The sequence below is a fragment of the Salvelinus alpinus genome, chromosome 4 (genome assembly GCF_045679555.1).
Source record: "Salvelinus alpinus chromosome 4, SLU_Salpinus.1, whole genome shotgun sequence".
Classification (NCBI taxonomy): domain Eukaryota; kingdom Metazoa; phylum Chordata; class Actinopteri; order Salmoniformes; family Salmonidae; genus Salvelinus; species Salvelinus alpinus.
Window position 1 is genome coordinate 20739087 of NC_092089.1, and position 12701 is coordinate 20751787.

The 12701-nt window shown below is 44.8% G+C and overlaps 1 protein-coding gene across 3 annotated transcripts in view; it reads left to right on the forward strand.

Moving 5' to 3' along the window:
- pals2a (protein associated with LIN7 2, MAGUK p55 family member a) overlaps positions 1-12701 on the forward strand; it is a 39119-nt gene that overhangs the window by 9324 nt on the left and 17094 nt on the right. For 2 of the 3 annotated variants that reach the window (XM_071395961.1, XM_071395962.1), the window contains 2 exons: positions 4749-4867; positions 7005-7157. In XM_071395961.1, the coding sequence (XP_071252062.1) occupies positions 4751-4867; positions 7005-7157 (270 nt within the window). In that variant the 5' untranslated portion in view covers positions 4749-4750. Of the gene's footprint in view, positions 1-4748; positions 4868-7004; positions 7158-10913; positions 11087-12701 lie in introns of those variants that run through there. The other variant, XM_071395963.1, reaches the window with a different exon arrangement.

Sequence of the window (12701 nt, forward strand, 5' to 3'; positions counted from 1 at the left end):
TTCATAAGAGCTAGCCAACAACGCGGCTAACACGATCACATCAAACTGAAGCTGGAAAGACTGGAAACTAGCTGCACTTCGTTTCATTTGACCTTTTTTCAATTGACATTTCTTTGTGTATGTGTGTATATATATGTAAAAATTATGCCAGCTGATTTAATGATTTCAACTGGCTGAGAAACGCTGCCTGCCTGCCTCCCTGTCTGTGGCTGAGAAACGCTGCCTGCCTCCCTGTCTGTGGCTGAGAAACGCTGCCTGCCTGCCTCCCTGTCTGTGGCTGAGAAACGCTGCCTGCCTCCCTGTCTGTGGCTGAGAAACGCTGCCTGCCTGCCTCCCTGTCTGTCTGTGGCTGAGAAACGCTGCCTGTCTGTCTGTGGCTGAGAAACGCTGCCTGCCTGTCTGTCTGTCTGTGGCTGAGAAACGCTGCCTGCCTCCCTGTCTGTCTGTGGCTGAGAAATGCTGCCTGCCTGCCTCCCTTCCCTCCCTGTCTGTGGCTGAGAAATGCTGCCTGCCTCCCTGTCTGTCTCGTCCCTACTCGTTTATTACTATGGGACAGCTGGAGATCGAATTTGAATATTGAAAACATTTAGCAAATGTCAGCAAGGTTTATACAAATCTCCTCTCTTGAAAATTACATGTTAGTCTAAAAGAAATGGTAGATAATGTCTACATACTTTTTATAGTGTAGATTAAGTTTATAAATGACCTGGCATGGTAGATGAGACAGAGGATTGCGCAGTCAGATGGAACAGAGTAAATAGGCATTTTACCTTAATAAATTTAGCCGCTGGTCATTTGTGGAATAGAGACAGGCTGGAATGCGGTTCAGGATTAGACCGAGCCGTTGTATAAAACTAGACCTGACCGCCTGGTCTTCCTGATATCTACTGAGGTGAGAGACAGGCCGTTCATACAAGGACCTGCACATACAGTGCATTCTGAAACTATTCAGACCCCTTGACTTTTCCATGTTTTGTTACGTTACAGCCTTATTCTAAAATGGATTAAAAGAATGTTTTTAAATGTAACCTTTTATTTAACTAGGCAAATCAGTTAAGAACAAATACAAAATTGAAATATCACATTCACATACACTAACGTTCAAAAGTTTGGGGTGACTTAGAAAGATAGAAGAAAGGGATATTTGTTTTGTCCATATAACATCAAACTGATCAGAAATACAGTGTAGACATTGTTAATGTTATAAATGACTATTGTAATTGGAAACGACAGATTTTTTACAGAGGCCCATTTATCAGCAACCATCACTCCTGTGTTCCAATGGCACGTTGTGTTAGCTAATCCAAGTTTATCATTTTAAAAGGCTAATTGACCCTTTTGCAATTATGTTAGCACAGCTGAAAACTGCTGATTTTAAAGAAGCAATACAACTGGCCTTCTTTAGACTAGTTGAGTGTCTGGCGCATCAGCATTTGTGGGTGCGATTACAGGCTAAAAATGGCCAGAAACAAATAGCTTTTCTTCTGAAATTCATCAGTCTTTTCTTGTTCTAAGAAATTAAGATTATTCCATGTGAGAAATTGCCAAGAAACTGAAGATCTCGTACAACGCTGTGTACCACTCCCTTCACAGAACAGCGCAAACTGGCTCTAACCAGAATAGAAAGAGGAGTGAGAGGCCCCGGTGCACAACTGAGCAAGAGGACAAGTACAGTAGTGTCTAGTTTGAGAAACAGACGCCTCACAAGTCCTCAACTGGCAGCTTCATTAAATAGTACCCGCAAAACACCAGTCTCAACGTCAACAGTTAAGAGGCGACTCCAGGATGCTGACCTTCTAGGCAGAGTTGCAAAGAAAAAGCCTGATGCTGCCACCACCATGCTTAACCATATGGATGGTGCCTGGTTTCCTCCAGATGTGACACTTGGTATTCAGGCCAAAAAGTTTTGGTTTAATCAGACCAGAGAATCTTCTCCTTTACAGTGCAAAAGTATTCATCCCCCATGGCGTTTTTTCCTTTTGTTGCATTTCAACTTGTAATTTAAATTGATTTTTATTTTTATTTAATGTAATGGACAAACACAAAATAGTCCAAATTGGTGAAGTGAAATGAAAAAAATAACTTGTTTAAAAAAAAATTAACAAAAAAAATGAAGTGTTGTGTACATATGTATTCACCCCTTTGCTATGAAGCCCCTAAATAAGATCTGGTGAAACCAATTACTTTCAGAAGTCACATAATTAGTTAAAGTCCACCTGTGTGCAATCTGTGTCACATGATTTCAGTATATATACTCCTGTTCTGAAAGGCCCCAGAGTCCGCAAAACCACTAAGCAAGGGACACCACCAAGCAAGCGGCGCCATGAAGACCAAGGAGCTCTCCAAACAGGTCAGGGACAAAGTTGTGGAGAAGTATAGATCAGGGTTGGGTTATAAAAAAATGTATCTGAAACTTTTAACATCCCACGGAGCACCATTAAATCCATTATTAAAAAATGGAGAGAGTATGGCACCACAACAAACCTGCCAAGAGAGGGCCGCCCACCAAAACTCACGGACTAGGCAAGGAGGGCATTAATCAGAGGGGCAACAAAGAGACCAAAGATAACCCTGAAAGAGCTACAAAGCTCCACAGCGGAGATTGGAGTATCTGTCCATAGGAACACTTTAAGCCGTACACTCCACAGAGCTGGGCTTTACGGAAGAGTGGCCAGAAAAAAAGCCATTGCTCAAAGAAAAAAATAAGCAAACACGTTTGGTGTTTGCCGAAAGGCATGTGGGAGACTCACCAAACATATGAGACTAAAATTTAGCTTTTTGGCCATCAAGGAAAATGCTATGTCTGGCGCAAACCCCACACCTCATCACCCTGAGAACACCATCCCTACAGTGAAGTATGGTGGTGGCAGCATCATGCTGTGGGAATGTTTTTCAACCTCCAGGGACTGGGGAACTGGTCAGAATTGAAGGAATGATGGATGGCGCTAAATACAGGGAAATTCTTGAGGGAATCCTGTTTAAGTCTTCCAGAGATTTGAGACTGGGACAGAGGTTCACCTTCCAGCAGGACAATTACCCTAAGCATACTGCTAAAGCAACAATCGAGTGGTTTAAGGGGAAACATTTTAAATGTCTTGGAATGGCCTGGTCAAAGCCCAGACCTCAATCCAATTTAGAATCTATGGTATGACTTAAAGATTGCTGTACACCAGTGGAACCCATCCAACTTGAAGGAACTGGAGCAGTTTTGCCTTGAAGAATGAGCAAAAATCCCAGTGGCTAGATGTGTCTAGCAAGTTGAGACATACCCCAAAAGACTTGCAGCTGTAATTGCTGCAAAAGGTGGCTCTACAAAGTATTGACTTTGGGGGGGTGGATAGTTATGCACGCTCAAGTTGTAGTTTTTTTGTCTTAATTTTTCTTTGTTTCATGATAAAAAATATTTTGCATCTTCAAAGTGGTAGGCATGTTATGTAAATCAAGTGATACAAACCCCCCCAAAAGTCAATTTTAATTCCAGGTTTTAAGGCAACAAAATAGGAAAAATGCCAAGGGGGGTGAATACTTTCGCAAGCCACTGTAGCTGCCTTTTGGCAAACTCCAAACGGGCTGTCATGTACCTTTTACTGAGGAGCGACTTCCGTCTGGCCTCTCTACCATAAAGGCCTGATTGGTGGAGTGCTGTAGAGATGGTTGTCCTTCTGGAAGGTTCTGAGTGACCATCGGGTTCTTTGTCACGTCCCTGACCAAGGCCCTTCTCCCCCGATTGCTCAATTTGGCCGGGCGGCCAACTCTAGGAAGAGTCTTGGTGGCTCCAAACTTCTTCCATTTAAGAATGATGGAGGCCACTGTGTTCTTGGGGACCTTCAATGCTGCAGACATTTTTTGGTACCCTTCCCCAGATCTGTGCCTCAACACAATCCTGTCTCAGAGCTATACGGACAATTCCTTCGACCTCATGGAATGGTTTTTGCTCTGACATGCACTGTCAACTGTGGGACCTTTTTATATAGACAGGTGTGTGGCTTTCCAAATAATTTCCAATTAATTGAAATTACCACTGATAGAATCCAATGAAGTTGTAGAAACCATCCCAAGGAAGATCAATGGAAACAGGATGCACCTGACCTCAATTTCGAGTCTCATAGCAAAGGGTCTGAATACTTATGTAAAGAAGGTATTTCTATTTTTTTTATTTGTAATAAATTGGCGAACAATTCTCAGCCTGTTTATGGGGCATTGTGTGTAGATTGATGAGGAAAGAAAATAAATATACTGTAATCAATTTTAGAATAAGTCTGTAACAAAATGTGGAAGAAGTCAAGGTCTGAATACTTGCTGAATGCACTGTAGCTAGACATGACCGCCTGGTCTTCCTGATAGCTAATGAGGTCAGACAGGAAGTCCCACCATCAGTGCACATTTACAAACATTCTCTTGTCAGAACATCCCGGTTTGATGTTGATGATGTATGTTCTTATGTACCAAATATGCCAGGTGTTGTTGTGGGGGAAGGCCAGAGGGAGGTGCTCATTTTGGGAGTGTTGTTTTGATCCCTACATGGACCAGACCTTTGCTACCAAGGTTCTGAAATCCCAGGCCGTCGTGTCACGACAACAGTCTAGGTTATCAGTGCTGACTTGTGGTGTTGATGTTTGGGAGTCTCTGCCATGTACATAGGCTGACATTACGTGGCCTACTGATTGCAAGCCTGCATAGAACTATTGATTTTGTGGATACAAAAATAGTATTTTTCTTTTTTTAAACATTTTGTGTTTGTCCTCCAGCCATGCAGCAGGTGCTGGATAACCTGAGAGACCTGCCTCCCACCACGGGGGCCAAAGACATCGACCTCCTCTTCCTCAGGGGAATCATAGAGAGCCCCATAGTCCGCTCCCTCGCCAAGGTAACATACACACTCCATCATATCATCAGTTAAGAGAGTAGAGGAAGACGCACTCAGTGCCACCATATAAATGTCTCCTCCATCTTGTCAGAACGGACTGTGCCAATAACGGCCATGAGTCAAACAGCAGTCTGGAATGTTTTGGCCACGAGTGTTTGAATGTAGGGTATGGCCCATTAGCCAGCCAGTCTGCCAGTACACGGCACAACTTGCCAGCAATTTTAGTTGCTTGCAACCGAGTTGTTTGTTGATTGCTTGGGGAAACACCCCCCCCCCCTGCAACCAATAAGCATCTCATCTGCAACTTGGTTGAATCCAGTTGAAACTTTGTGCAACTAGTTGCAAGCAACAGCCAATCAAAACAAACACTTTTGTCACATGATCCATTTGAAGGTTCGGAATTCCGACCCAATTGTCATGTCAACACACGCAGAACAACCCGCAATCAGGGTTGACAGAACAGAGACTAACACAACAGGAATTGTATACAAATGATTTGTACATGGTTTAGCAGTCAATAAATGTAATTTCGAAGAGAAGCCAAACTTCTCCTGGACCAGTTTCACCTGAAATTGTCCACCATGAACTGTGCTAGCTAGCTTTGCTCGTTGCTGGCTTGGTTAGCTCGTTGTTAACTAGCTAGGTGTTGGTGTTTGCAGTGTAATTTTGGCTAGCTAGTTAGCTGTGTTGGTGTTTGCAATGACCTTTAGGCTAACTAGCTAAATTGTACAGGCTGCATTTCTACTGTGTCCTTGCTGTTACAATAACCAAACAGTTGGGTAAACACATTAGTGAAACCACGACGTAATGCAGCAGATGACATGGGTTGAGTTTAGAATTCTCAAACCATCAGCTTCAATTTGATTGGCTGTTGCATGCAATTTTAATCACATTTGAGTTGCTTCATGTAACAGCAAAGTTGCTTGAGATTACGTCACTTGCAACTGCAACTAAAATTGTGTTAAAGTTGCTTTGTGTAACCCCGGCCTAAGTCTCGGTGGTTACTGCCGGGTGCATGAGGTTAACAGCTGTACATCTATGTTTAACACTGCAGTGAAATGTCATCGACAACGTGTTTCAGAGGGCCAGGCATGTCACAGTCTGTAGAGGCCACGGGCCTGCCTAATTTATAAACCGCAGTGGTGTAAAGTACTTCAGTAAAAATACTTTAAAGTACAACTTAAGCAGTTTTTGGGGTTATCTGTACTTTACTTTAAAACCTGTTTCTGCATCTGGGCTGTATGGGTGAGAGGGAGTGTGTACAGTACATTGTGCAGTTGTCCCTTGTTCGTATTTGATTCAATTTCTTTTTTCTTTTGCAGTGGTGTAAAGTACTTTAGTACTTTTAAAGTATTTTTACTAAAGTATTTTTTGGGTGAATCTGTACTATAGTAATCATATTTTTGACTACTTTTACTTCACTACATTCCTAAAGAAGATGTACTTATTACTCCATACATTTTCCATGTCACCCAAAAGTACTCATTACGTTTTGAATGCTTAGCAGGACAGGAAAATTGTCTAATTGACACACTTATCAAGAGAACATTCCTGGTCATCCCTACTGCCTCTGATCTGGCGGACTCATTAAACACAAAGACAAAAAACATGCGTTTAATTTTTAGTCTTTTTTTGTACTTAAATGCAAGAGAAAGGCCATAAGGAGTCGTGTTGTTGTGACGTGCTGCCATCTGGTGGACATATACACTAGGTTCACTTTTCACAGGGAAATAAACTGACCAGGGCACGTATAAATTAAATCAGGCTTTATTTCTACAACATGGAATGCAACACAATGTGCTTCATAAGGGGGGAAAAACTAATAAAAACTGGAATATTTCATATTTACTACACAACAAATGAAAGAATAACAATAAAAACTGAATGCCTAAAAAGCACCCTAAGGAAAAGCTCAACTTTAAAAGATGTTTTAAGATCTCTTTTAAATATGTCCACAGTTTCAGCCCCCCTCAGGTTCTCTGGCAGGCTGTTCCAGAGGCTGGGGGCATCATAACTAAAGGCTGACTCTCCATGCCTCTTGGTCCTAGGCGTTGGGATAGTTAAAACCTGAACTAAATACTGTGTGTATGAATGTGTGTCTCTGCTAAATACTGTGTGTATGAATGTGTGTCTGCAGGCCCATGAGAGGCTGGCGGAGGTGAAGCTGGAGGCTGTGAGAGACAACAACCAGCAGCTGGTGTCAGAGATCCTAGACTCCCTCACAAGACTGAGTAGTAGAGACGCCTCCGCTGAGGAACTAGCCAACATCCTCCAGGAACCACACTTCAAGGTACACACAATCACACACCCATGTATACACTCACACCCCTATGTGTACACACACACACACACACACACACACACACACACACACACACACACACACACACACACACACACAGTACTGTTGAGTTGTTAGAGCTAGTCTGAAAGTACACCAGAAAATGACTCTCCTGTCAGATGTTTACAGCAACAATCACCATATTACTCCTGAAGTCTCTGTCTCTGCGCCTCTCTGTCTCTGCGCCTCTTGCTCTCTCTCAAAATTCAATACATTTCAATTTGCTTTATTGGCATGATGTAACAATGTACATATTGCCAAAGCTCGCTCTCTCTCTCTCGTTCGTTCGTGTCAGAAGTATGTGGACACCCGCTCGTCGAACATCTCATTCCAAAATCACAGGCATTAATATGGAGTTGGTCCCCCTTTGCTGCTATAACAGCCTCCACTCTTCTGTGAAGGTTTTCCACTAGATGTTGGAACATTGCTGCGGGGTTTTGCTTCTATTCAGCCACGAGCATTAGTGAGGTCAGGCACTGATGTTAGACGATTAGGCCTGGCTCGCAGTCGGGGTTTCAATTCAACCCAAAGGTGTTCTATGGGGTTAAGGTCAGGGCTCTGTGCAGGCCAGTCAAGTTCTTCCACACCGATCTTGACAAACGATTTCTGTATGTACCTCGCTTTGTGCATGGGTGCATTGTCATGCTAAAACAGGAAAGGGCCTTCCCCAAACTGTTGCCACAAAGTTGGAAGCACAGAATAATCTAGAATGTAATTGTATGCTGTAGCGTTAAGATGTCCCTTCACTGGAACTAAGGGGCCTAGCCCGAATCATGAAAAACAGCCCCAGATAATTATTCCTCCTCCACCAAACTTTACAGTTGGCACTATGCATTAGGGCATGTAGCGTTCTCCTGGCATCCGCCAAACCCAGATTCGTCCGTCTGACTGCTAGATGGTGAAGCGTGATTCATCTTTCAAGAGAGTGATTTTCCACTGTTCCAGAGCCCAATGGCGGCGAGCTTTACACCACTCCAGCCGACACTTGGCATTGTGCGCGGTGATCTTAGGCTTGTGTGCGGCTGCTCGGCCATGGAAACCCATTTCATGAGGCTCCCGACGAACAGTTCTAGTGCTGACGTTTGCAACTCGGTAGTGAGTGTTGTAACGCCCTTCCGCACTCGGCGGTCCCGTTCTGTGAGCTTGTGTGGCCTGCCACTTCCTGGCTGAGACATTGTTGCTCCTAGATGTTTCCACTTCACAATAACAGCACTTAAAGTTGACCGGGGCAGCTCTAGCAGGGCAGAAATTTGACAAACTGACTTCCTATGACGGTGCCACGTTTAAAGTCACTGAGCTCTTCAGTAAGGCCATTTTACTGCCAATGTTTGTCTATGGAGTTTGCATGGCTGTGTGCTCGATTTTATAGACCTGTCAGCAACGGGTGTGGCTGAAATAGCCGAATCCACTAATTTGAAGGGGTGTCCACATACTTTTGTGTACAGTATCGACCAGAAAGGACACAAATTGTGCTTTCTGATGGTGTCAAGTTACCTCTATTACTAAAGGTGTCCTGTAGTGGTCGATTTTGGGACCTGTCCTCTTTACTATTTATATATGGTCTATCTGCAAAAACCTGTAACATTCATTTGTGTGCAGATGACACTGTTATGTACGCTATTGCCCCTACGGCTGATCAGGCTGTTGGAGCTGCAGTCTGATTTTGTCACCTTGCAGAAAGTCCTTGCTGACTTAAAATTGGTACTTCATGCGGTAAAAACTAAATGTCTGCTGTTTTCTAATTCTCGTAGAAATACTTCAGATTACACATTTATGCATTGGCTGGTTCTTTCATCGAGCAGGTTCCTGCCTATAAATATCTGGGCTTTTGGATTAACAATCATTTCACCCAGATGAGTTAGTTTAAAGGAAAAATTCCACCACAAAACTATATTTCAGTATTTGTTTCATTAATCCATTGTTGACATAGTCCCAAAAGGTTTTCAAGATATGTAACTTTCAAAATACATAAATCATCCCTGTATGATGCATTTACCATCACATGGGGATGAATTCTGTATGTCAACACTGGACTAATGAAACAAATACCAAAAGAGGTTTCCTTTAAGAAGCTGATATTTTAAAGTAGGCTTGTTTTTATGTAAATAGATGATGCCTCTCCATCAACAGCAGGAAGGAGATTGTACAGTCAACTCTCCTGCCAGTTCTGACTATGGTGACACCATTCATGGGGGTGTAGCAGCCAATCTTAAACCATTGGATGCCGTCCGTCTACCATAGCATCCTTCACTTTATCACAGGTGACCGTTTTAATACGCATCACTGCATCCTGTATCAAAAGGTTGGCTGCTCCTCATTTAAAGTCCCGTACATCACTTCATTACTCCCTTTCTGTTGACAAAGCTCTACCTTTCAAGCTTCTGATCTACCTCACTTCACTGTTAAAACCCGTTCACAGGGATGGTGAAAGCTCGAGGTTCCACTAGTACGTACCGATTTAGGTGCCCTCCATTTTTGTAAAAGCCTCCAGAACGTGATACATATAGACTCTCTGATGCCTCTACGGCAGTTGGAGCTGTAAGCCTCCAGAACGTGATACATATAGACTCTCTGATGCCTCTACGGCAGTTGGAGCTGTAAGCCTCCAGAACGTGATACATATAGACTCTCTGATGCCTCTACGGCAGTTGGAGCTGTAAGCCTCCAGAACGTGATACATATAGACTCTCTGATGCCTCTACGGCAGTTGGAGCTGTAAGCCTCCAGAACGTGATGCATATAGACTCTCTGATGCCTCTACGGCAGTTAGAGCTGTAAGCCTCCAGAACGTGATACATATAGACTCTCTGATGCCTCTACGGCAGTTGGAGCTGTAAGCCTCCAGAACGTGATACATATAGACTCTCTGATGCCTCTACGGCAGTTGGAGCTGTAAGCCTCCAGAACGTGATACATATAGACTCTCTGATGCCTCTACGGCAGTTGGAGCTGTAAGCCTCCAGAACGTGATACATATAGACTCTCTGATGCCTCTACGGCAGTTGGAGCTGTAAGCCTCCAGAACGTGATACATATAGACTCTCTGATGCCTCTACGGCAGTTAGAGCTGTAAGCCTCCAGAACGTGATACATATAGACTCTCTGATGCCTCTACGGCAGTTGGAGCTGTAAGCCTCCAGAACGTGATACATATAGACTCTCTGATGCCTCTACGGCAGTTGGAGCTGTAAGCCTCCAGAACGTGATACATATAGACTCTCTGATGCCTCTACGGCAGTTGGAGCTGTAAGCCTCCAGAACGTGATACATATAGACTCTCTGATGCCTCTACGGCAGTTGGAGCTGTAATACTGAATGTGTTTAATACTGCAACTGTTTGGATTGAATCATTGTTTTTGTGGTTTTGGAAGCCGTTGTGATAATTTTGTAATTTATAATATTATTATTATGAATAAATTGTTGTCCTCAGGGCACCATTGTAAATGAGACCCTGGTCTCAATTGGTTATAATAATCTGTCTTTGACTCTGTCTCACTCTCTCTGCCTCTGCTACTTGGCCCTCCTAGAGAGAAAATAATAGCCTTTTCTGTCTGGACCAATGAGAAACTGCGGCCTGAGGGGGGCTATGTCCCTGGTCCAATGGGAGTGGAGGGGTCTAGTGGGGGAGGAAGACACACATTTCTGGGTTAAGGAGTTCTATCATGTGTGAACCAGATCTGTACTGATGCATGTTGCTGCTCTCCCTGTCTATCTGTGTCTCTCTGTCTCTCTCTGTCTCTCTCTGTCTCTCCCTGTCTCTATGTCTTTCTCTGTCTGTCTCTCTCTGTCTCTGTGTCTTTCTCTGTCTCTCTGTCTCTGTGTCTCTGTCTCTGTGTGTGTGAGTCAGATATTCATCCTGTGATATGGCTGCTCTGCAGGTGAGAACTTAACAGTCTTGTTCCTCCTTTCCTTCCTTTGGGACTGATTGATGATTGTATTTCCTGCATGCTACTTGTGGTCTTAAACATGCACTGGTTGTGTTGGAAGAAGTGTAGTCTATTTAAGTCATTTAAGTCTATTTGTGAAGAAGAGCTGTGATTGGTTCATATACACTGGAGGGGCAGTTACCCAGTAGGCTGTGTGTTTCTCTGTTGTCAGTTGGTAGTAAATCAATGAGTGCTGCATGTTGCTGCTTGACTATGACATGATAAAATAGTGTTGTTGAGGAGGAGGCTGTGGATACAGATCTGTGTGATATGTTGGTGTGTCTTGGGATGTCGTAACAGGTGTGTACTTGATTAACAGTGTCATGTCCTTCCCTGTCCTTGTCCCTTAGTGGGCTGCAACCAGGGATGCCTCACAAACAAACATGCCTACACACTTGACAACGTCTTAGCAGAACAGCTCTATAGAAATGTGAGCCATTGTTTTCGTTTTATTTCTAGTGTGAGTGGAGACATGTTCAGCTGGGGAGTGAGGTTACCAATCCAACTCTTTTACGCTGTTTCCTTTCTGTGTCGTGATGTTTTTAGTTTTTTCCCCCGTTGGCTTAGTGGTCTACTAGAACAATAGTCACTCTTCAATAATCATGTCTCTCCCCCTCCCTCTCCTCCAGTCTCTCCCTCTCCTCCAGTCTCTCCCTCTCTCCTCCAGTCTCTCCCTCGCTCCTCCAGTCTCTCCCCCTCTCCTCCAGTCTCTCCCTCTCTCTCCTCCAGTCTCTCCCTCTCTCTCCTCCAGTCTCTCCCTCTCTCTCCTCCAGTCTCTCCCTCTCTCTCCTCCAGTCTCTCCCTCTCTCTCCTCCAGTCTCCCTCTCTCTCTCCTCCAGTCTCTCCCTCTCTCTCTCCTCCAGTCTCTCCCTCTCTCTCTCCTCCAGTCTCTCCCGCTCCCTCTCCTCTAGTCTCTCACTCTCCCTCTCCTCCAGTCTCTCCCTCTCCCTCTCCTCTAGTCTCTCCCTCTCCTCCAGTCTCTCCCCCTCTCCTCCAGTCTCTCCCCCTCTCCTCCAGTCTCTCCCTCTCCCTCTCCTCCAGTCTCTCCCTCTCCCTCTCCTCCAGTCTCCCTCTCCTCCAGTCTCTCCCTCTCTCTCCTCCAGTCTATCCCTCTCTCTCCTCCAGTCTCTCCCCCTCTCCTCCAGTCTCTCCCCCTCTCCTCCAGTCTCTCCCTCTCTCTCCTCCAGTCTCTCCCTCCCTCTCTCCTCCAGTCTCTCCCTCCCTCTCTCCTCCAGTCTCTCCCCCTCCCTCTCCTCCAGTCTCTCCCCCTCCCTCTCCTCCAGTCTCTCCCCCTCTCCTCCAGTCTCTCCGTCTCTCCCCCTCTCCTCCAGTCTCTCCGTCTCTCCCCCTCTCCTCCAGTCTCTCCCTCTCCCTCTCCTCCAGTCTCCCTCTCCCTCTCCTCCAGTCTCTCCCTCTCTCTCCTCCAGTCTATCCCTCTCTCTCCTCCAGTCTCTCCCCCTCTCCTCCAGTCTCTCCCTCTCTCCTCCAGTCTCTCCCTCTCTCTCCTCCAGTCTCTCCCTCTCTCTCCTCCAGTCTCTCCCTCTCTCTCCTCCAGTCTCTCCCTCTC